General features: G+C 51.2%; 1 protein-coding gene across 1 annotated transcript in view; it reads left to right on the forward strand.

The window, feature by feature from the left end:
- The window catches only part of SMG5 (SMG5 nonsense mediated mRNA decay factor), a 30532-nt gene extending 10237 nt beyond the window's left edge, over nt 1-20295 (forward strand). Inside the window, exons 5-22 of the mRNA XM_068175047.1 lie at nt 250-339; nt 1610-1699; nt 2671-2749; nt 3308-3433; nt 3885-3953; nt 5803-6011; nt 6133-6270; nt 7303-8004; nt 10822-10991; nt 11253-11328; nt 12153-12328; nt 12698-12856; nt 13066-13125; nt 13939-14098; nt 14472-14562; nt 15149-15223; nt 15515-15653; nt 16032-20295. Of these exons, the coding sequence (XP_068031148.1) occupies nt 250-339; nt 1610-1699; nt 2671-2749; nt 3308-3433; nt 3885-3953; nt 5803-6011; nt 6133-6270; nt 7303-8004; nt 10822-10991; nt 11253-11328; nt 12153-12328; nt 12698-12856; nt 13066-13125; nt 13939-14098; nt 14472-14562; nt 15149-15223; nt 15515-15653; nt 16032-16115 (2693 nt within the window). The 3' untranslated portion in view covers nt 16116-20295. The remainder of the gene's footprint in view (nt 1-249; nt 340-1609; nt 1700-2670; nt 2750-3307; nt 3434-3884; nt 3954-5802; nt 6012-6132; nt 6271-7302; nt 8005-10821; nt 10992-11252; nt 11329-12152; nt 12329-12697; nt 12857-13065; nt 13126-13938; nt 14099-14471; nt 14563-15148; nt 15224-15514; nt 15654-16031) is intronic.
- Nucleotides 20296-23264: the final 2969 nt, after the last annotated feature.

Genomic DNA, 23264 nt, shown 5'->3' on the forward strand with positions numbered 1-23264 from the left:
GTGGATGAACAGCAGAGTCTGGAAGTATTTTTCTGCATTTATTTTCCACATTTTGAGCAATTTTCCACATTTTTCTGCATTTATTTTCCACATTTTGGCAAGAGTGACCCAGTGCTGCTCTACAAGATGGCAGTGAGGTGTGACCATGGGGGATTTGATTTGGGTGTCTTGGGCAGAGGCATGGGTGACTTGGGTGTCTTCCCAGCAGCCTCCACCCAATGCTCTGAGAGATTCTGTGTTTGCTCGTAGGCTGCAAGAAACCCGTGTCTGCGTCAGAGAAGGAGATGGAGTGGGCACAGATGGCCTGTCACCGATGTCTGGTTTATCTGGGAGATCTAGGTAAGGACAGCATTGCCTCTCAGGGCAGCCTTTAAAATGGCAAAAAGATGCTGCCTGTATCCCCCATGTGAGGCTGTCACTGCTGAGGCACCAGCCAAGGTTACTTGCAGATTCAATTTCCCTCTGATACCTTTGTCAAAGACTGGGATAAGCTGAAATCCTCATGGCTGAACTGCTTCAAGGTGCAGGAGCTTTGTGTTTGGTCAGGTAGGTGAGGAATTTGCTGCTGCTAAGCAGCTGTAGCCAGGGCTGTGAGAGTGGAAGCCTTTGCTTTTGTTTATGTTGTTTTGACAGTACGAGGGATCAAAGAGAGTTCAGTTCAGACTTCTTAGCTGTGACTTACAAAGCCACTTCCATCAGCACCAGTGGGACTGAAAATCAGATTTAGGCAATATTGCATCAGTCCAGAGTTTTGCCACTGCAAAGCCCCAGTGTCATTGTGTTTGGCTGTGTGGCATCCTTTTTATAGCAGGCATGACTGTCCCACAGTCACGACCTCCTGAAGTGTGATAAGTGTGTCAGCTTCTTGATTGTGAACATGTGGGAGTAAAGGCAGGCAGAAAACAGCTGTGTGGAAAGCAGCTCTTGGAAGTGTGGTGCAGGTACACATGTCTGACGCTGCAGCCTCCAAGCTGGTGAAAGCTGTTTGGCATTAGTGTTGCATGTGAATCAGCCTAAGAATGGCATTGCAAATAAATGTCTTGAGGGGGTAGTAGGAATGACTTACCTGAGTGGTGGGAGAGAAAGGTGCTCACCTTTTCACAGTGCTGTCACCTAAGGTTTCCAAAATGCCTACGTTTGTCAAAAAAAAAAAAAAAAGGGGCGGAGAAAATAAATTAAAGTTCAGTCTAGCCACAGGTATTTTATTAAGTCAGCTGACTTGATTTCACACCCTGCTGTACTAGAATATAGTCTGAGGTACAGGAAAATGCAACACAACTCTGAGTTACTTCAAGAACAGATAAATCAGCACTTAAGACATGGAGCAGAAGAACTTTCTCCTTTTGTTCATGTGATGCTGCAAGTGTGGCAGGCTCTGCCCTTGGCTGGAAAAGGCAGAAGTTGTGGTGTGAGCAGGTGAAAGAAAAGTGTTTCAGACAAGCCTGGCAAACCCTGTGTGTTTCAGTGTTTGCCAAGAGCAGTTCTTTGGTGGATTTGTTGACTTGGCCAGTATTTCGAGTTTTGTGGTATTTTTAATAGGGAAACTGTGCTGCTCTGCAGCAGGTGCTGCCTTTGGGTTTGTGATGCATGGTGTGTGGTTTCCTTTCAGCTCGCTATCAGAATGAGCTGGCAGGTGTGGACACGGAGCTGCTGGCTGAGCGATTTTACTATCAAGCCCTTTCTGTTGCACCACAAGTTGGTGAGTGACTTACCATGAATTTATAGTTGTTAAAATCATGTTACTGCAACATAAGAATAATGTAGTGCTACACTGGTTAGGTTTATATCCTGCAGCGGAGAGAGGACTGGTTTTATCCTCTGGTTAAAGTTGCTTCCTTTGAGAACTTCTTTTGCTGGGCTTTTAGATTTTTTTTATTGGATTGTCTCTGTCTCTGCTGGGAGGTTCTCATGTGATTTTTCTTTTGCTGGCAAACCAAACAGAGGAGTTAAAGCCAGGGTGCTCTTTGCCAGTGACCTCACCGTACTCATCTGAGAACCTCTGAGAAGCTCAGACTTCCCTGACTGTGGTGATGCTGTAGCTCTGGGCTAAGCACAGATCCAGCTCTCCATTGCCAGGAGCAGAGCATTATCAGTCACCTTCCCCTTTTACCCATGAAAAAAAAAAGAAATCTCACGTGCTGCTTCCTCCTTCAGAAGTGCCTCCTTCTGGGAACACATCAGTGCTGGAGTAGAGGGCGTGTCATACCTTAAAGTGTGTCATCCAGCCAAATGTTCTCTACATGCTGTCTTTGCAGAGTTCTCACTGAACTGTTTGAAAGGCTGTTCCCAAATAAAAGTGGCAAAAGTTTCTGCACCGCAGGAGCTGCAATAGAGCTCTCCGATGCTGATAAGATGATGTCTCTGTCAGGGAATATGGAGTCAAGGCCACACCATTCTTAATACAAAGGAATAGGCATTGTTTGCTCTTCTCTCTTACATAGATAACTGGCACAAGGTGGGGAGGATCTAAAAGCTCTGTAAAATGGAAAGCAGACCCTGGATGGTGAAAGAATTGAGTAGTCCAGACCTTTGTACTACAGCTTTACTACTCTTTGTGTCTCCTGGCTTCCCTCCTGTGTGGAAATGTAGTGAAAGGGAGAGGATCTCCTTTCTAGCCAGGGCAATTGGAGAATTCCAAGTAAATTCCATTGCCCCTCTTCTTCCTGACAGGAATGCCCTTCAACCAACTGGGGACATTGGCAGGGAGCAAGTACTACAATGTGGAAGCGACCTACTGCTACTTACGCTGGTGAGTTCCTGCAGATCTGCGTGTCCTGAGCAGGGAAACCATGCACTGCTGCTGTGGGTGTCAGATCCTCTCCTCTTTACTTTGAGCTGTTTTTGGCAAATTAATTTTAGGAGAAGGGAAAGAGATGGGTTTGGTTTGCCCTTGAGTAGGACTGGTAGTAATGAGAGCGAGCCTTGGTCAAACCAAACCACTGTGCTGGTGGTTACTAATCACCTGTGCAGGGCTGCACCTGGAGGGCTTTGCCCAAGCTCCTTGTGTGAGCTGGAGAGCCAGGCTGGAAGTGGGTTGGAGGTGCTGAGGGAGGCACCCTGTGGTGTGAGCAGAGTGAAATTCCTGGCTTGAAGGCACTGATTTGAGAATAGGTGGAAGCTGTGAGGCAGCTGAAGTGCAATTCTTGGCCAATGGTGGGATTTTAGTGCCCAGCATGTTCAGACAGCAGCACTGGGTGCCTGTCCTCATGCCTTGAAACCTGAATAACTTGCTAGTGAGTTAAAGCCCTAAAGTGTGAGCAGCCTTGTGGAGAAGTAACTTCGGCTGTGTCCTGTTTTGACGCTGTAGCATCCAGTCTGAAGTGTCCTTCGAAGGTGCCTATGGGAACCTGAAGCGGCTGTATGACAAAGCAGCCAAGATGTATCATCAGCTGAAGAAGTGTGAAACCAGGAAGCTATCTCCAAGCAAGAAACGGTAAGAAGGGAAAGAAAAGGAGAGGTGCAGGCTGAGAATTTGCAGTGCCACTAGTGTATCCTCTGGGTTGAGAGTAATGTCTTGGTGGGAAGTGGAGCTGATAGATGGGCCATTTCAGCACGGTGACAGTTCCCAAATTTTGAGAGCCCCACTCTAGATCCCAGTCTTGCTGTCTTGGGTCATAATTTCAGGAGAAAAACTAAATGCTGGCCAGGTGTAGAGTTTGCATTGAGAGATTTTCTCACTCTTCCCTGGAGTCTGGGAGTATTCATGAGGGTTGGGGCATGTTGGTGAAAGTTGGCAGTGTATAAACTGTCTTCTTTCTCTCCAGTTTCATCAGAATGGACTTTTCAGTTGAGACCTGATTTACCTGTTAATAGAGCTCTGTCAGCCCAGCCCATGTCTGTGATAGGGCACCTGCTTTACAGTGTTTTCTCCTCCATCTTTTTAGAGGAAAAGACATTAAGAGGCTGCTGGTGAGCTTCATGTACCTGCAGAGTCTTTTGCAGCCAAAGAGCAGGTAAGGTTATGGTAGATTGTATTTTCTATTGACAACTGACAGTAGCAGGCACTCAGAATTGGAAGGGATTGTTTAATTGTAAGATAACAGTGCCTGTGCTGAGGCTTTCTGCCAAAAGGCCCAAGACTTTGGACTATCCATGCATGGAGCATGAAGATTGTGTTTCCAGGGGAGGCTGAAATACCAAAGGGTTAAATACTTGGTGACTTGTCTAAATCAGGCCAGCCTGAGTGCGTGCTGAGCTCCTGGGCCTTGCAGCTGTCTCTCTGCTGTGCCTTTGGGATTTGCTTACCCCATGCAGTCAGCAGATGCTTTTTCCTGGCAAGCCCTGTACTCAGGCTGATGGGACAGCAAAGAGTTGCTGTCCACACATGTGTGGGGCTGTTCACTGCACTTAGAAGTCTGGTTGTGTTGGAATAAACGTGAGGCTTTGTATAGCTGTGTGATTTTTGGGCTTTTAGATTTTTTTATTGGATTTTCTCTTTCTGTGCTGGGAGGTTTTCAGGTGGTTTTAAATAAACCTCTTACTGCTTGAAACAGAACAGGTGTTGTAAAGGGCTTAGATACAAGCTGCAGTTAAATTCATTGTGGAATGGTTTAGGTTGGAAGGGACCTTTTGGGGGTCTGGTACTTCCCCAAAGAAGTGCTCACTGTGAAAGTAGATGCAGAAGTGAAGTTGGATGAGCTTGCTCAGAGTCTCATCACACTGAGTATTGACTGGATCCAAGGACAGAAATCCCACACCTTTCTGGTCCCCTTTCCAGTGTTTGACCACCTTCACCATAGAATTTTTTTCTCCTTGCATCTAATCTTATTTTTCTTTTCTGTAGTGTGTACCCATAATTTCTCTTCTTTTTGCTGTGCACCACTAAGGAGAGTCTTATCCAGTCCTCTGTAATCACCTGTTTGGCATCTGGAAACAGAAGACACCCCACATGCCTTCTGTCTTTCAGGCTGAACAAACTCGATTCTCTTTGTCTCTTCTCATACATCATGTTCTCTGTTCCTCTGCTGGACTAAATCCAGTTTGTCAGTGTGTTTTTGTTTGGTGTTTTTTTTTTTTTTTTGTCCTGTGGACCCAAAGACGGGATACAGCGTTCCAGCTGCCACCTTGTGAGTGCATGGAGGAGGAGAACATGTCCTCAACCTGCTGGCTCTGCCCTTGTTCATGCAGCCCAGTATGGGATTGGCTTTCCAATACTGCCTTGTACTGAGGTGGAACTACAAGGCTCCTCTAATATCCACTCAACATGTATTTAGAACATAAGAAATTTGGGAAGTACTTTAATTTCCCAAGCACACTTTCCCCTGAAAAGGCTTTGCTGGAAATTTCACAAATAAGTCTGTTTTGTAACTAGGAAGCTCCCACAGCCCATTGGATTGATCTCATGGCTTCCTTTGAAGGACTGAACAGCTGTGGAGGATTTTGGAATATTCTGGGCTGCAGGAGAGACTTAGGAGGAGGAAAAGCTGAGTCCCATGTGTGTGGCAGTGTAATACTTTTCACTGAGCAGTGCATCTAGAACTTTTGCTCCCTTTAGCATTTAAGTGCCTTGTGTATCTTAATGGCCACTGCTGAGCTCCCAGGGGAAAATTGATCTGGTTTTTGGTGACCCATCTCTAGGTATTGTTTGTCTTTAGTTAAGCAGCTTTAAAGAGGAAAACATAATCTGATTAATGTCACTTACTTCCCATAGCTGTTGTTGCCTGCAGTATATTCCATGGTGCCTCATCCTGCCTAGTGCTAAAGGACAGCCTAACTGCCAGTTTTGTTTCAGTTTCTGGGCAGACATGCCAGGAGCATAAGTCTTGAGTTAATAATTCTTCATTATTTTTCACTCTTTTAAAGCTCTTTGGATTCTGAGCTGACATCTCTCTGCCAGTCTGTGCTGGAGGATTTCAACCTGTGCTTGTTCTACCTGCCCTCCCCTCCTAACCTGAGCTCAACCAGTGAAGATGAAGAAGAGTATGAGAGTGGCTACTCCTTCCTCCCTGATCTCCTGATCTTTCGCATGGTGATCATCTGCCTTATGAGCGTTCACAGCCTCAAGAGGGCAGGTAACCAGTGCTTTGTTTGGAAATTTCCTGGTGAGCATCCAGCAGCACAGTTAGGCTGGAGATGCTGTCTGAACTGGTGTAGTGCTCACCTCCTCCACCTCACTGTGCTGTCTGCTTGCAGGTTCCAAACAGTACAGTGCAGCCATTGCCTTCACGCTGGCTCTCTTCTCTCACCTGATAAATCACGTCAATATTCGCCTCCAGGCTGAGCTAGAAGAAGGGGAAAATCCTGTCCCAGCCTTTCAGAGTGATGGCACAGGTAAGAGAACAGAGATGGCAGCACCTGGGTCCCCCAGGTTGCTTGCCTACAGGGCTGTCTTTCCCCTTTCTCCACTTTCTCCCCTGGGCATGGGTTTTGTAGTGCAGAGGTGTATTGATCTTTTACTTCTGGTCTGGAATCCTCAAAGATGGTTGATGTGCTGAGTTGTCTCCACTTGGATGCTCTGAGTATGTGAATCACTGCAGGATGGACATGTTGCTTTCTTTATAAGGAGATTGTTTTCTGTATCTCTTGGCAGCTCATTCATCATCTGTTTATCCCAATCTGAGATTTTATTCTTTGTCTCTGTTTGCTGTTGTTTACTGGCTGCTTTCCTCCTCCACTGAGGAGATGATCTCAGGTAAAACACCTGGGCTGAGGGAGGCAGAAGAGGACTGAGTGGGGCTGAAGGAGACAGGCCCTCTCAGCATACCTCAGTTCTGCTCAGGCAAGGTTAGCTCTTGAATTGCTGGGGGATTTTATTGAGCAGCGACTAAAACTGCTAAACCTTTCCCCTGCAAAGTCCATTGGCAATACCTCACAGAATGCAAGGTTGAGGGAGTTTCTGGTAAAAGCAGCAATGAACGACCCCTCCTCTGCAGATTTTGGAGCTGTCACAGTGATCCAGGGCTGCTAGAAAGGGTCCATGCATGTTGGTCAAGAAAGGGATGGGGTCAGGTCGGTGTAGTTACAGAGCACGTGTCCCTGCCCTGCTCTCTGGGTCACTCAGCTCTGACTGTAGAAAGCTGGGGAGGAGAGTTAGAATTCAGCTGTGTTCTATTCTGGTTTAGCAGCCTCGAGCACTGAGGCTGCCTGGTAGCAGAGTAGCCCAGCTTGGGCAGTAGGAATCTCAGCTTCCCAGGTGCTTTTAGAAAGTGAATCTTTCTTCTGGGGGTGCTTATTCTGCGGTGGAAGACACTGATGGAAGTGATGGCTGAAGTTTGCAGCCCTGGTTCCCTGGACCCAGGGATGGCCAGCAGCAGCCTGTGGAACACACTGTGACTTTAACTTACATTCTCCCTGTGAATGCAGATGACCAGGAGCCACGGGAGCCTGTGAACTCAATTGAGAAGGAAGCTGAGGCTGAGTTGGCCAATCATCAGCCCAGCGAGGAACAGCGGAAGAACGACTGCAAGAAAAGCAAAAAGTACTCTCGTCTGTCGTGTCTGCGCCGCCGCCGCCACCCCCAGAAGGTGGATGAGAGCGACCTGAGTGAGGGCTTTGACTCTGACTCCAGCCAGAGCTCCATCAAGGGCAGTGATGGCTCAGAGAGTGGTTCAGAGAAGAGTGATGAGGAAGCAGAAGCTGCTTTTGATGTGGAGACAGACTCTGACATGAACAGTCAAGAATCTCGGTCTGACTTGGAGGACATGGAGGATGAACCGGGTGAGGAAGGAAGCAGCCAAGGCAAAAGTGGGCCCAAAGAGGCCCTAAAAAACTGTGTGGATAGCAGTGGGCTGGGGGACTCCAAGAGCCCAAGCATCTCTAAAACTGAAGCTGTGGATCCAGCAGTCAATGGGCCAGCTTCCCTGAGCACTAATGATGCAAGCATAGCCAGTAATCTCCAGGCCATGTCCACCCAGCTGTTCCAGACCAAACGCTGCTTTCGCTTGGCTCCCACGTTCAGCAACATCCTCCTGAAACCCAACAGTGAACCACCTGCCTTGAAGGGTGGGATAGAGAGCAAGCCATGTGTCAATGGAGATCTGGAGAAGCCCAGCTTGGCAGAGCAAGGTAAGGGCTTTGTTATTGCAATTATGTGTAGAAAACTGCAAACTATAGCAGTCTGTTTGCTAAATTCACCATTTTCCATGGTGCAAGCTCTCCTTTGGTTAGATTTGGAGGAGCAGGTTGCCCAAGTAGTGGGCAGGCCTTGAGTTGGACATTTCCTGATAGAGGAGCTTTATTTTACTGCCCAGCATGCAGGAATATGTGCACTGAGCAAAGGAAACACCTGTGGCCAACCAGGGCTAACAGAACAACTACTGTTCTGCAGACTAAATGCTGAGCTGCTGTGAAAATCACAGGCTCACAGGCTAGTTTGTTTGGAAGGAACTTTAAAGCCCATGTCATTTCATGCACTCTTGCACTAGGTTGCTCCAAACTACATCCAACCTGACCTTAAACATTTCAGGGATGGGGCAGCCACAGCTTCTCTTGGCAACTTGTGCCAGGGCTTCACCACCCTCCCAGGGAGCAATTTCTTCCTAATGGCACATCTAAATTTGCCTTGCTTCAGTTTAAAGCCATTCCCCCTTGTCCTGTCCAGGACCTTGTCAAAGTCCCTCACCAGCTCTCTTGGAGCCCCTTTTAGGCAGTGGAAGGAGCTCTGAGGTCTCCCTGGAGCCTTTACTTCTCTAAGCTGAACACCCCCAGCTCTCCCAGCCCGTCTCCAGAGCAGAGGGGCTGCAGCCCCTGGATCATCTCCGTGGCCTCCCCTGGACTCACTCCAGCAGCTCCTTGTCCTCCCTGTGCTGGGGACCCCAGAGCTGGAGGCAGCTCTGCAGGGAAGGCTCTCAGCAGAGCAGAGGGGCAGAATTTTCCCTTCACACGCTGCCCACGCTGTTGGGGATGAGCCCAGGACAGTGTTGGCTTGCTGGGCCCCCAGTGCACGTTGCCAAAGCATGCTGAGCTTCTTGCCAACCCATCCCCCAGATCCTTCTCAGGGCTGCTCTCCATCCATTCTCCCCCAGCCTGTGTTTGTGCTTGGGGTTGCCCCAGTACAGGTGCAGCATTTCTCCTTGCCTTTGCTATTCCTTCTGGGGTTGGCACAGACCCAGCTTTCCAGCCTGTCCAGGTTCCTAGGGTGCTCTTGATCTCACTGCCTGTGACACCAGCAAAGATGTTAAAAAGTGCTGGTCCCAACCTCTGAGGATGCCCCTTGTCACTGATTTCCACTTGGACATTGAGCTGTTGGCTGCAGCTCTTTAACCGTGACTGTCCAGCCAAGTTGTCATCCACTAAGTGGTCTAGCCATCAAATCCATGTCTGTCCAGTTAAGAAACAAGAATGTTGTGCAGGACAGTGTCAGATGCTCTGCACAAACCCAGGTGGATGAGGTCAGTTGCTTTTCCCTCATCCTCCACTGCTGTAAGCCCATCGTAGAAGGCCAATGAATTTTTCAGGCATGATTTGCTATAGTGAAGCCATTTTGGCTCCAGAGGATGATTCCAGCAGGTATTAAAAATTGCATCTTCTCTTTTCCCTTTGTGAAATATCTAATCAGACACTTACTATTGCTTCTGGTGACAGGGCAGATGAGGGACAGGAAGTTTTCCACGAGATGACAGGTTATCAGCCCCAGTGCTCATGTAGAAATTTGTGTGGTCGATGTGACGATGTGACCCAGGTGCGTGTGAGAGGTGCTGAGGGCCTCTCTGTGACCCCCCCAGATGTGCCTCACTGACTGTTGCATGCTGAACTCCTGGGAGATGCACAGCAGGTGGAGCTGCCATGTCTCCATTACCACCTAACTTGCACAGCTGAGTGATGTTCTGGGTAAAAACAGCTGGAAAGGGAGATCTGATAACCTACAGGGAATTGTTTGTGTTTCACATAAAACTACTTGGGTCTGCTCAGTCTTGTTTTTCATTCCTCCCAGCTTCCCTGGAGCAAGGAAACATTCTACATCCTGCTGCCAAATCCAGCTGGCCTACAGCACTGGCAAGATTCAGGCTTTGCCGGGGCCAGCATTTGAAGGCACAGTATTAGATCATGTTAGTGTTGACTGGCTCGTGGCACTGCTCCATGGCCACATGGAAGAGATGGGGGTTAAAGGACGAAACAAATGGGCTTTGGTCTGTTTAACCCTTCACAGGTGTAGAAAATGAGAGATGGAATGAGTTCACTGTGTACTTTTTAGCTTTGGGCTTTCCTCATGTGTGCTGTATCCAAACTGCTTTCTCATGGTGTAACACTGTCAGTGGTGGGTTCTGAATAAATCACCTCCTTTCTTGTGATTCTGAGCTATGGGAATGCCCATGGCTGTGCTGATGGGAAGCAATGGTAGCACTTGAAATGAGGGTCTGTGAAACTTGTGGTTGATTCCCACCCTGACCTCAGGTCACTTGTGTCACACCTGATTCCACTGGCAATGGCTTTGAGATCCTCAGCTCTGTAGAGTTAGAAGAGTGAGAAGAATATGTTCAATATTTTAAATTCTCTGACTCACAGGACAGCCCTGCCATTTCCTGCTCTTGCCTGGCTCGAAGCTGGGAGCATGTTGGCCTCAGTTCCCTGCAGGAACTGCTCTGGTCCTTGTGCTGGCATGTGCTGCCCCACTCTGTCAGCGTGGAGGCTGCTGCAGAGCTCAGGCATTGGTCAGACCTTCACAGGGAGGTTTTAACCCTCTTATCCCGAGGAGGGAGGAAATGCAGGGGTGATGCACTCTAGTAACAGCACAGGGGACAGGGACTGCTTTTGTGAGGCTGTGTGGAGGCATCTAGTATTTCAACTCAACTATTACCAGCCTAGTTCTGCTCTGACACCAGCAGGGCTTGGCATCTCAGGGGGTTTAACAGCTGCCATCTTGTGCTTGCCTTTGTTTTCCAGATGACGTGTCTGACTCAGAAGAAAGCATTTCAAGTAACAAATCCTGCAGAAATGAGCGATCCCTTCAGGAGAAGTTGGAGATTGTGACCAACGAAGGGCTGCTGCTTACTGTCAAGGTGTTCCTGGACTGGCTGAGGACAAACACAGACCTCATCATTATGTGTGCTCAGGTGGGGATGGTGTCGGGGCTCTCTACAGGGTTGTGTCAGCTTCCCTGGGCTGGTTGCAGCCATGGCCCCAGTCCTGAGCAGAGGGTGATGTTGTGTCCTCCACCAGCTGAATTAAGCTAATCTGAGCCTAAGAAGGATGGTGAGGTTTACTCTTCATAAAGTATTCTGAGGGTTGTGAGATGCTGGAAGGCCTAAGCCGCCTAGTTGTTGTATACATCTGTCATGACATTTTCTATGGCCTTTTGTGTTCTGTTCCTGTAGAGCTCTCAGAGCCTGTGGAACAGGCTATCTGTGCTCCTGAACCTTCTGCCTTCTGCTGCAGACCTGCAGGAATCAGGTACTGGAGAAAGAAGTGGAAATGTCATGTTTCACCAAGCCTAGTCATCAGAAATTCCCAGGGTGTGTGAGAGCCCAGGGAGGGAGATTTCCTAGAAGCAGTTTTTATAAGCAAAATAGGAAGTAAAACATGCATGTGTTGGGGGTTTTTTGTTGGTTTTTGTTTGTTTGTTTGTTTGTTTAAACACCATTCCAGTTAACTACTGCCCCATAGTCTTCAGAATCATGTAATCAAAGAACAGCCTGAGTTGGAAGAGACCCCTCACCTTGCTCCAGGATTGAGTTCAACTCCTGGTCCTGACAGGACAACCCCAAAAATCATACACAAAAATGCTGTATTAATGCATTAATGTGGCTGGCAGCATACTGAAACACTGGCACCAACATGTGAGAATCCATGTGTGGCCAACAGGAGTGAAGTTCACTGCCAATAGCAGGAGTAAGGCTGTGATTTTGCCATGGTAATCCTGGAAAATAGTTTTGGAGCTCCAGCTGCCCGTGATGTGCTCTGTGCCTCTTCAGGGCTGAGCCTGAGGTTCCCAATGGTTTATGAGAAGGGGAGTTTAAACACGGTTGCTCATTAGTTGGAATAGGTGGGAAAGCTGTCCCTCCAAACAGGGGATTTCCCAGAGTCCCCTGACAGATTGTCTGGGAGAGTTGCTCTTTATATTGTGAGTGTTCTTGTGGTTCCTCCTTAAGCTGGTGCTCACAGAACATGTTTCACTAACACCTCTGCCTGTGAACATTACAGATCATGTGCCTTAAAGCAGTTCTCCTCTTAGCCCCCTCATCAGCTGGTTTGCTCTCCTTGTCCCTCCTCTCCAGGGCTGGCCCTGTGTGATGAAGTCAAAGACATCCTGAGTGATGCTGAGCTCCCAGACCTGAAGGCCAACCTGCTGCTCCCTGAAGATGTGGCCCTGCGCAATCTCCCCCCTCTGAAAAATGCACACAAGAGGTTTAACTTCGAGCAGGATCGGCCCATTTTCTCAGCACTTGAGGAGGTGAGTTGGGGTAAATGCTGAAAAAGATCAGACCTGGATTGTTGTGTTATGTGGATCCTTTTCCTAGCACTGAAGGCCTGAGCAGAGGTTTCTGGAGCAGGTGTGGCAGGGTGCTGCTGATGGTTCCTAAGATTTTCTTGGGTTGAGGAAGCCCCAGACTGCTGGCACCCCTGAACCTTCTGGCCAGCTGTAGCCTTTCCTGCAGCCCCCTCCTGCAGTCTCTGACTTCAGAAGACATCAGAAACATCCATCAGAACCGGGCATTTAATATCAGTTCCTGCCTTTTCCAAAAGTGTGAGCTGCAGGTGGGTGCTGCCTCAGGCCACACCGTGGCTGTGGTGGCTGGTGACTGCTGCTGCTTCCTTGCAGTCTGTCGTGAGGATCTGCTGCATTCGGAGCTTCGGCCACTTCATTACCCACTTGCAAGGCAGCATCCTGCAGTTCAACTCAGAGCTTGGGATCTTCATCAGCATAGCACAGTCAGAGCAAGACAACCTGTTGCACCAGGCCCAGGCTCAGTTTCACATGGTGAGTTCGTAGAGGTGAATGAATTCTCTGTATTCTCTGTTTCCTGTAGCTTACTATTAGATTGTAACTATAATCACAGATCTCTGGGAGGAGATGAAAGTCCTGCTCCTTAAAGCTATTCCAGTGTCCCCTTTTCACTCTGGAAGTGTATGCTATGTCAGCTGGTGTGTTTCCTGCTAACTGATACGGAAGTTTGGTTTTGCAACTAGGCTGCAGAGGAAGCTCGTCGGAACAGGCTCATGAGAGACATGGCTCAGCTTCGGCTGCAGGTAGGAGACACCAGTTCCAGCCTGAAAACCAGCAGGGTAGTGGCTGGAATGTCAGAAGCTGGGAAGGGAAGGGGGAGTTCTGCTCCTGTGCCACACAGAGGCAGTAAGTCCATTCTGCACAGATGGAACTGTAGAGTATCTCAGGTCGGAAGGGATCCCGTAAGGATCACAGAGTCCAAGTCCCTGCTCCTCACAGGGCTACTTTAAACTGAATGCCAGGAATGTTGTTCAGGCACTCCTTTGAGCTCTGGCAGGCTTGGTGCAACAGCCACTTTCCTGGGAAGCTTCTTCCCCCTCTGAGGGAAGAACCTTTTCCTCATGTTCAGCCTGAACTTGCCCTGATGCAGCGATGAAGCTAGAAATGAAATGTACCATTTCCTCATGTCCCATTGCTAGTCACTGGAGAGAGGACGTCAGCACCTCCTGCTTGCTGACCCCCTCGAGGAAGGTGTAGGCTGTGATGGGGCAATCACCCTCAGCCTTCTCTGCCCCAAGCTGAACAAACTGACTGACCTCAGCCACTTGAGGCCTTTCACCATCCTGGTCATCCTGCTCTGGACACTGTCTGATATTTCAATGCCCCTCTTACATCAAGGTGCCCCAGACTGTTCACAGTACTCGAGGTGGGGCTGCACTGGGCAGTGCAGAGTGAGATCCTCTTCCCTTGCTGACTGTCTGCTGCATCCAGCCCTCTGTTCTGTGTGCTTGGAGGTTGGAAGGGCCTGGTGGAGCTTTGCAGGGCAAGTCTTGCCCTGTTTGATGGTCTGTTTCAGCATAAATGTGAAGCGAGTGTCTTTGCGTGTGTGTTTTCAGCTGGAGGTGTCTCAGCTGGAGGGAAGTCTCCAGCAGCCCAAGGCACAGTCAGCCATGTCTCCTTACCTTGTTCCGGACACCCAGGCCCTCTGCCAGCACCTGGCTCTTGTCAAGCAGCTGGCCACTAGTGGGAGGTTCATAATCATCATCCCTCGAACAGGTATGGGCACTCCACAGCAGGTAACTGGCAGTGGCTGCCTGCCCCTGTCCCTTCTGTCAGGGGCCTGGGTGGTGGCTTTCCCTCCTCCTGCTCTTATCCTTCACTTCATCTGGAGCAGTTGCAACACCCTTTTGATGTGTTGCTTTTGGGGCCTGTTCTGTGTGTGGCCCATGCTTGGGATTTTGACAGAGTGTGTCAGAAGAGCTGAGAGGAGAGAGGTCCTGTTCCCTCCGTGCCTCTCCGGTGGCAGCTGAGCATTGGACAGTGTTCTGTGGAATGGGGAGTACTTGACGCCTCTGGATTAGTTTGCAGAAATAGAACTGTAAACAAGATGGTTTTGGTGTTTTGTTTTTTCTTTTTTTTTTTCTGTTAGTTATCGATGGCCTAGACTTCCTGAAAAAGGAGAACGCCGGTGCTAGGGACAGCATTCGGTATCTGGAGGCAGAATTTAAAAAGGGAAACAGGTGAGAGCAGAGGGGGTGGGATTTTCCCTTGTTGTTTGAAGGGGTGGGCTTTGGGTGGGAGCAGGCTGGGGATCTCTTGGAGCAGAATGAAGAGTGGGCCAAGGAAAAGCCAGACTTCAGGAACGGGAAGGCAGTGAAGGTGCAGATTCAGCAGCTGGTTCTTCAGATGTGCTGCTAGTTGCTGCTCAGCTGTGAAGTGCAGCTGCTTCTGAGCAATGGTGGAGATGCATCTCTGTTGCTGTATAAACTGGAGCAGTGACCTTTGCCACTGCACTGAGAGTGCTGGAAGAGCTGGGTTGTGCCCAAGTGCCCTGCAGAAACGCAGCTGAAAGGACAAACTGCATTTCTGGGGTCAATGTCAGGGCTGGTGGGCTTGAGACATGTGGTACTGAGAGCACCACGTGGGAATGGTGGTGAGGCAGGGAGGTGATCAAAGGGATTCACAGAGGATTCCTTGCATGGGCCTTTGGGTGTTAGATTTGGGTTGGTGGAAGCCCTGCAGCACCCAGAGGAGCTGCTGTGGAGCACTGACTTCAGCCTGTGCGATGGTCTCCATCTGAGCTCAGAGACTCTGCTTTCTCCTTAGGTACATTCGTTGCCAGAAGGATGTTGGGAAGAGCTTTGAGAGGCATAAATTGAAGAGACAAGATTTAGATGCCTGGTAAGATTTCAGCATCTGAAGGTGTCTGAGCCTGGTTCACAGCAGGCAGGTGGCTTTGGGGAGAGGTGTTAGCACTGGGACCCATTGCAGAGCTTGTTCAGTGTGAGTAATGATGAAATTCCTTGGAGATAAGGACACCCACCTGTGCATGTTACACAAAGCACTCTGTGCTCGGAAAGGTCTCAGAGAAGTCCTTAATGGGAACAGGAAAGCAGCCCTGCTTCCCATTTATTGTCCTGAGCATCTGTGGTCTTCCTGCTGACCTTCCCCTGTGTTTCTCTTTTCTGTCAGGAATCTCTATAAAATACTGGACAGCTGCAAACAACTGACAGTGTCCCAGGGCAGCGGAGAGGACGACACCACGGGAATGGTCACCATCATCACCGGCTTCCAGCTGGAGGACCCGAGCTCCTTCTCAGTGCCCATGCAGGTCAGTAGCTCTTGTCTGGCTGAGCTGAGCCATTCTGCTTCCTAGCAAGGATGTAACATGATCAACTGGCAAGAGATTTTTTAAAATGTTGTTTTGCTTTGGCTAATAACTGGCCTGGTTTCCCCAAAGTTCCTTTATTTGTTGAGATTCCTTATTCCCTCAAGGCTTCTTGGTGTTGTGATACAGAGTATTCTGGGGCAGGTGAGAAAATTTAATTTCATATCTGTGCAGGCCTCTTGTACCAGAGCAATGAGAATTGGGAGGATTTGGCTTTCCAGCTGTGCCAGGCTGCTGGAGAGTCCCCAGGCTGGGAATGGCAGCTGTCTTGACAGGGCAAGTTAAAAATTAACTACCTGTTTTGTCTGTGTTTGCTTGCAGTCTGCCATCCAGGCAGCCACCAACGCCAGCATAGAGATAAAAAATGTTCTGGAGTTCTACAAGCAGTGGAAAGAGATGGGCTGATGGTCAGAAAGGCATCGGGTTGGTGAACCTTTCTCTCCCCCTCTCGCAACGTGCAGCGTCTGAACGAAGGAAACAACAATCTGGGCGACACTTAAGACACGAAGAAGCAGCAGCAGCAGCAACAAAAATACCTACCCAAACGAATTAAAAAAAAAAAAAATCCAAAGTGGGCACGCACACTGACACCCTCCACCTGCATCCTGACCAGACGGCTGTACAGCTCTGATGGCGCCAACTGCTCTGAGAGAGGCCCCTCGGTATGGCCGGGGCAGAGCTCTGCCCTTCTCCCAGTCGGCAGAGATGGGCGAGAGACAGGCAGTCCTTCATCCCCCTCCTTCCTCCCAAAGCTTGCTTGGCCAGCAGAAGCAGGCTGGTGGTTCAAAGCATGGACTTCACTTCAGCAAAACCAAACCAGTGCAGCAGAAACGGAACCCTCCGGCTTGGGAAAGAAGATCCAAAGAGTGTTTTGCTCTTGTTTGGCAATCTGGGGACAGGAAAGCGGATAGTATTTCTCCCCTCCGCCCCCCCTTTTGAATGAATTATTTTTCAAGGGTTTTTTTCCTTTTAATTTTTAGTTTTTATATATATAAATAATATTAAAAAAAAAAAAAAAGAAAAAAGAGGAGTTCCTTTGGGGTTTTGGATACTCTTCCAACGTCAGAAAGAAAAGGAAACACTCTTATTTAAAAGGAGGGGAAAGCTCTTAATATAATTTTTTTTTTGCCTTAGAACAAGCATATTTATTTCCTTTCCCAGGCCCACATGGAGCGGGCTCAGAGCAAAGGGATGTTGGCCTGTGAGGACGGAGCAGCCCCGTGTTGCACTCCACTCTCCCTGGGAGCTGCACGCTCCGTGAGCAACACGAGCTCCACCACGCTGCTCCAGGGAGGCCACAGGACTTTGCCTCCATCCCCAGTTTCTCCCACTATGCATTAGACCTTGGAGAAAAGGAGGAATCTGGCACAACTGCTGAATGAGCGAGAAGAGCCGGGTGGGATTTCTACGCCGTTAAGGCTCAAATGCTTGGCTTGAGCACTGCAACAGTGGGATGGAGCAGATGTCTCCAAAGGACCCAAAGCCTCTTCTTCATCTTTTCTTTTTTTCCCCTTTTTTTCCCCACTAAATCTTTCAATAGGGTGTGGAGGAGGAAGGAGAATCTCAAAGCCATTATCTTCTGCTGGTTGTTCAATGCACCACTGCTGCAATGCTGTGCTAGAGATGGTGACAGAGCTGGAGCGTTTGTGTCCCCCTTTCTCGCGTCCTTGTGGGCTGGCAGAGGCTGTCCAGGAGCACCGAGCTCACGGACTGTTCCGTGCTTTTGGCATCCCCAGCAGGAGGGCTGATGCTGCCTGGACGGGTGCTGGAAGAGCTGGTTGCCCAGGTGAGCTGGGAGGGATCCTGCAGGCCTCCATCCTGGCAGCATCTCACGCAGCCTGTGTCTGACACGCTGTCACTCGGCCGGTGCTCGGTTATGAAGCTGCAGGTTGCTCGCAGGGCAGCAGGAGAGGGGCTGGGCAGTCTCTTCATGCTCCCTCTTGCCTCTGTGTGCCCACGGAACAGATGTCTCCATCCACATGAACCAGCAGCAGCTATGCAAGTACAAACCACTGGAGTCTTCTGTGTTCTCACATGGGCCAGCCAGAAACTGCTACAGCCAGAGAGCGTAACATGAGAAGCCGAGTCACATACTCCACTCTGTGCAGGCTCTGAGCATGGTGTGTTGTACTGCAGGGGCAGGATGTTCCTTGTTTTCAGGTAAAAACTAAAAATACCAGCACAAGTACCAGAGGATTCATTTCTATTCCAGTTCCAGCTCCTTTACAGCACAGCAGAGGGAATTGCCAACCTCCATGGTACAGCTGGTCCATCCCTGGAGGCTGACAGGCTGGCTGTGAGGGACAGGGGTTTCCCTGCAGGATCTTCCCTTTTACAGCTTCTCCTGAAACTCACTGTACTTTGCTTGGCTAAGCCAAGAGAAGGTCATGTGCAGGACAGCAGGTCAGAGACTCCGGCACGCCTTGGGGATTCTTGGAGATCTGAGATGGGTTGTGAAGTTCCCGGTCGCTCTTTCCTCCTGTGGTTTTATTTGAAGTCATTTGTTTGTGTGGCTCATTATTTCTGTTCGATGGGGTGGAAAAAGAGAAGGGAATCTCCTGTGGGACTGTTCTTGAGGTGAAACCCTCCTTGTCTGGTGGGGGGCACAGAGAGTTGATGTGCTCTGCTTTTTCCTGCTGCTGAAGAAACCCCCCTGATCCTGGCTGCCAAGCAAGCAGAGGAGTCTGGAGGTCACTGAGGCTGAGCTCGGTGTGTTTGTCCTGAGAGCCTCAGCGTCACCCTTGTGGCTGCACTTGGGGTTGGTGAAGAGAAGCATTGCTGGGCTATGGTCAAAGCAGTGAGGAGCTGGGGGCAGTCTTCAGCTTCACCCCGGGTCGAGCATTCCCTAGGTCCTGGCTGGATCTTGAGGGGACAGAAGAGCAGTACAGGTAAAGCAGCAGCCCACAGGGAGTTCCTGTCTCGCTGGTGGCAAGTGTTTCAGTTGATGGCAAGTGTTTTCAGTTCTTGCAGCTCCCACAGCTGTGCAGGGTGGCAGCTGGGAGCCAAGTGCTGCACAGCTGGGCAGGCTGAGGAGGAGCTGTGTTCTGAGTCACTGAGGCCTTGTGTTTAAGAGCAAAAGTAAATAAATTCATTTTCTATAACCAGGGGCAGTGGAGCTGCTGTGAGCCCATGTGGGGCCACATGGCGACAGCAGGGGCTGCGCACAGCTATCCCTTAGTCACTGCTCTGGTCCCCTGAGGGGTTGGTTTAATATTCCAAAATTTTGCATATGTGAGAAAGAAGCCCTCACCATGCAATGGGGAATCCTGACTGCCCCCGTGGCACCTTCCACTCGGGGCTGGATGGGGAGGGATTGTGACCTGTAAAAAGGACACCTGAAGGGTCCCTATGCCACCCTCTTCCTGTCCAGAGCACTGTGCTTGAGGACCTGGTGAACGGTTTCTGGATTTGCATCCCCAGTCAGAGATACCCAGAGCTGAAAAACTGGGAGGCTGCACAGTGTGGGGGCAGTGTGGCTGCAGGGCAGCCTTGGGGAGATGGCATGTAGTGTCCTCCAGCAAGCCTGGCCTTCTGAGGGGGCTCAACATATCATCCCCTGCATTGGGGTAAAGGAAGTCACTTCTCTGCCCCCATCCCAACACTCAGGATGGGCTGCAGTTTCCTCCTTGAACAGCTCTGCTCTGTCCAAGGGCCTCTGCATTTCTCCCCTGCATGGTGGTTTGCTGGTATGGAATGGGTCTTGGGGTGGAAGCAAAGGGAAGGCTCTGTGCAAGGCTCTGTGCAGCCTGTGGCTGCTGTGATGCTGCAGTGGGGGCTCCCTGAGAGCCCCCCACCCTGTGCATCCTGGTCCAAGCCAGAACCGTGAGCTGCCTCATCAGGAGGGCATCAGGCAGGATGGAGACTGCAGGCTCTGGCCATGGCTCTTCCTGCAACTCCAGGCTTGCCCCAGAGCAGCTGTGAGCCAGTCCAGTAGTGCCTGCTGTGCTGGGAAGGAGAGCAAACAGCAAAACCATCTTGTGGGCTGAAAACAAGAGTTTTCATGTGTTCTGGTGTGTTTCTTGGGTTTGGTTTTTCTCTTCATTACCACCCTGTTGAGTGGCTCGGGGTTTTTGGGGTGACCCCATGCTGGGAGGACACAGGTCTGTGGTGGCTGAGGCTGGCTGGGCTGTCCCCAAACCATGGTGGACACAGTCGCTGGTGCTTTTTGGGCTTCTGCTCCATGGTTTCATGGGCTGCTCCAAGCAGCTCCTCTGCTCCCATCCTTGCTTGGCTTGGGGCCACCCGCAACGCCTCGGATTTTGTCTCGCGTCTTCAATTTTGGGCTCTTTTCCTTCTTGGTGTGCAGCAGCACTGGCCAGGCTGGCCAGCACTGGCCAGGGTGGGGACAAGGCGGGCTGGCACAGGGGCCGTGTTGCTGGCCTTGCCACTCGCAGTGAGGGGACTGTAGGTTGGAGGCGAGGGACAATCACCTCTCCTCAGCCCTCGTGTGGCACACGGGCTTGCAGGAGCCAGGGAGGATCGAGGGGACATGGGGCCCAGCTGGGTGAGGAGGGCTGGGGCTCCTGGCATGTCTGACCATGGTCTGAGCACAGCAACTGGCTTAATAAAATACCAGATGTTTGTACTTTGTGTCCTGTGGTCATTCCCAGCCCATCCCACCTTTCCTGTGCAGCCCAGGGGCTGAATGCATTTTCCATCTCTAAATCCACCCTCGCGTGCTTTGCTGACCAAACTTTCCGGTGAAGAACTGCAGGTGGGTCCTTCCTCAGCCCTGTGGTGGGAGTAGCATTTCCCTTTCTGCCATCTGCGGTTTGGGATGACTTCATCCTCTTGGTAGGACTCTGCTGCCACGGGAGCACCCCTGACCCTGCACGAGGACCTGGCCTAGCTCATCGGGGCCTTGGCAGCTCACTTTTAACTGGGGAAAGGGGGTGGAGAAGCAGGAGCCAGGGAAAGTGTACATTTTAAAATGTGTGATTTTCCAGTGTCCCTTCAAGGCGTTTGGAGAGGGTGGACTGGGGGCTTCAGGCTGGAGATTGGGCTGTGTGAGGGTCCCACTGTGCCCTGGTGCCACAGGTAGCTGGGGGGCAGGGAGAGAAAATGGATCAGTATTCCTGCCCTGGATTCATTGCTGTTAAAGCTCCCTGATCTGCTTCCCCTGGTGGGAGCAGCGAGCTGGGCACTGCCATAATTCTCTCTCTCTCGGGTTCTTTGGAGGCTGCCACCGGCGGGATGGTCACAGAGGGGGTGTTAAAAGGTGAATCCAGAAGGGAAACGGGCTGGGGGTGAGACCTGCCCTGTCCCAAGGCTGAGCTGGCAGAAGGGGACTGTCACTGCTGGCTCCATCCCCTTGAGCAGGGCTGGGAATGCTTTTTCCAGCTTGGAAGGGCCGTGCCAAGAGGCTGCCAGCCCCATAACAAACCCTGAGCTTCCATCGCTGGTCCACGCAGGATGGTGTTGCTGTGGGGGGTCCATGGGTGGGGGTTTGTCCCACAGTCCTTGCATGGGAACAGACTGAGGTGAAATTGAAGCAGGAAAAGGCCACAACTCTGGTCAACTCCTGGTCCTGCTCGTTGTGGAGATGAATCCTCCAGGACCCCCAGGAGCTGCCGTCTCTCCAGCCTGCTTCTCAGTGCCTGTTTCCCTCCTTTTCTGTGCCTCTGCTTCCCACTTCTGGTACAGACGTGTCATTCCCCTGCCTTGACCATCTCCCTGCCTGGCTTTGCTGTGCCTCGTGGGTTATCTTGGAGAGACGGCTCAGCACCAGGGTCTGCATCCCAGTGTGGAGACCCCAAACCCTCCCTTTGGCCTCCTGCCAACACCCCTGGGGACAAGAGACTCCCCTTGGCTGGGGCCACCAAAGCAGCAGAGCCCTGGTGTGGAGCAGTGTGCACCTCGGGCTCTTTGGGACAGGCATATGGGCTTTTTGAGCTGCTCATGCTGTAGCCAGCACTCAACACAATTCCTCTGGGGATCAATAAATCCCCAAAGATCAGGGCTTTGGAAAGCATCCATCCTGCTCCCAGCTCAGTCCTCTGTCCCCTGAGCTCCATCCAGCTGCAGCATGGACCTTCTGCTGGCATTTGCCCCCACGGGCTAAGCCAGAGCCTCTGCCAGCCCTCCTGCTGCCGGGTCAGTTTTGTTTCCCCAAACTTGCTTTCTCCACCTCTTCCCTCCCAGATCTCCTCTGGTGGGACCCTGCAGTGTGACCCGGTGGGTGATTGAGGCCCCGTGCACGGACCTGCCTTTGTCACCTCCCCTGGCTCTCCCAGCTGGGTGGCATTTAAAGCCTGGTGCCCAGAACTGCCTTCCAGTGGCCCCTGCAGCTGGAGGCTCCCACGTGCCCCCCATGCACAGGAAGGGGTCGTGTCTGCAGTGGGAGTTTGGGGGGATCTCAGCCAAAGCAAGGCTGTGGCAGGGTCGGTGATGTGTCCAGCACAAAGCTGCCTTTGAGCCCCTGCACAGGCCCCGTCTGCCAGTGAGGGGCCCAGAATGGAGCCAGGGCAAGGGCAGGACCAAGACCCCCAGCCCGAGGCAGTGGTGAGCAGGGGGCTCTGCAGGGCAGCTGCGGGTGGCCCACATGGCCACCACACCACCGGCGCTTCTCACCAGCACCGCTCTGCCTCCTGCTCAGTGCGGAGCAGCAGGAAGTTTGTCCAGGTGCTTTCGGGTCATTTTGGGTTTTCCTTCCTCTAAACCACTGTGTGAGTTTTGGGCTGAGAGGGATGTTTCTAGCAGCCCTCGTGCTGCTCAGCTGCTCTCCCTTGCCCCAGTTTCCCCAGCTACCCAGCTCAGTGTCCTTCATCGAGCGCTGTGTAACAACCTGGCTGGGCTGGGGCTTTGGGGGGCTGCAGGGTGTCTCTGGAGGCTTGTTCTGCCGTGCTGCTCCTAAGCCTGAATCTGCCGGGGATATCTGTAGGGTCGGGAGCCTCTGCGGGGAGAGGGTGTACAGTGGTGTGGGGGACGAAGCAGGATCTCATTCTTTCCTGCAGAACCCTGCACTGCCAGCCCCCACCCCTGACCCCAATGTCCCTCCCCATCCTGGGCCTGGGGTCCTGATCCTGTCTGGATCTGATCTGGAAGAGCCAAACAGAAAGCAGGCTTTGCTGCACACAACCTGGGCAAAAGCTGGAGCCTTCCTGGGTGTGTCTGTCCCGGCTCCTGCAGCCACAATCCCCATCCCCCAGTGGGCTTGGTCCTGAAGACGCAGCCCCTGTCTCAGCCTGGGTGCCAGACCCGCCACGCTGCTGGTACAGCTGCAGCGCGTCTTCAGGGTCCACCGGGGGCCCCGGGTACGTCTGGCTGGGCTACGGGGAGGCTCTGCCCCAGGTTTCTTCTCCCAGTTCCCTCATCCGAGGAAGGAAGTCACCTGGACTCCCCATGAAACCTTGTTTCAGCTGGGAGATACTCCCAGCCCACCCTGCCTCAGTTTCCCCACCCACTGTTAATACTTTCCTCCGCAGCCCTCTGGAGTTACAAGGCTAGCCCAGATCTGAGAGAGCTTTGGGGGGAAATATTAGAGGGTTAAGGCAAAAGATTCCAAAAGAGGCTCTTACCCCTGATATTGTCCAAGATGTTTATTCCATAGGAGGA

Source organism: Anomalospiza imberbis, chromosome 29 (genome assembly GCF_031753505.1).
Source record: "Anomalospiza imberbis isolate Cuckoo-Finch-1a 21T00152 chromosome 29, ASM3175350v1, whole genome shotgun sequence".
In the NCBI taxonomy this organism is placed as follows: domain Eukaryota; kingdom Metazoa; phylum Chordata; class Aves; order Passeriformes; family Viduidae; genus Anomalospiza; species Anomalospiza imberbis.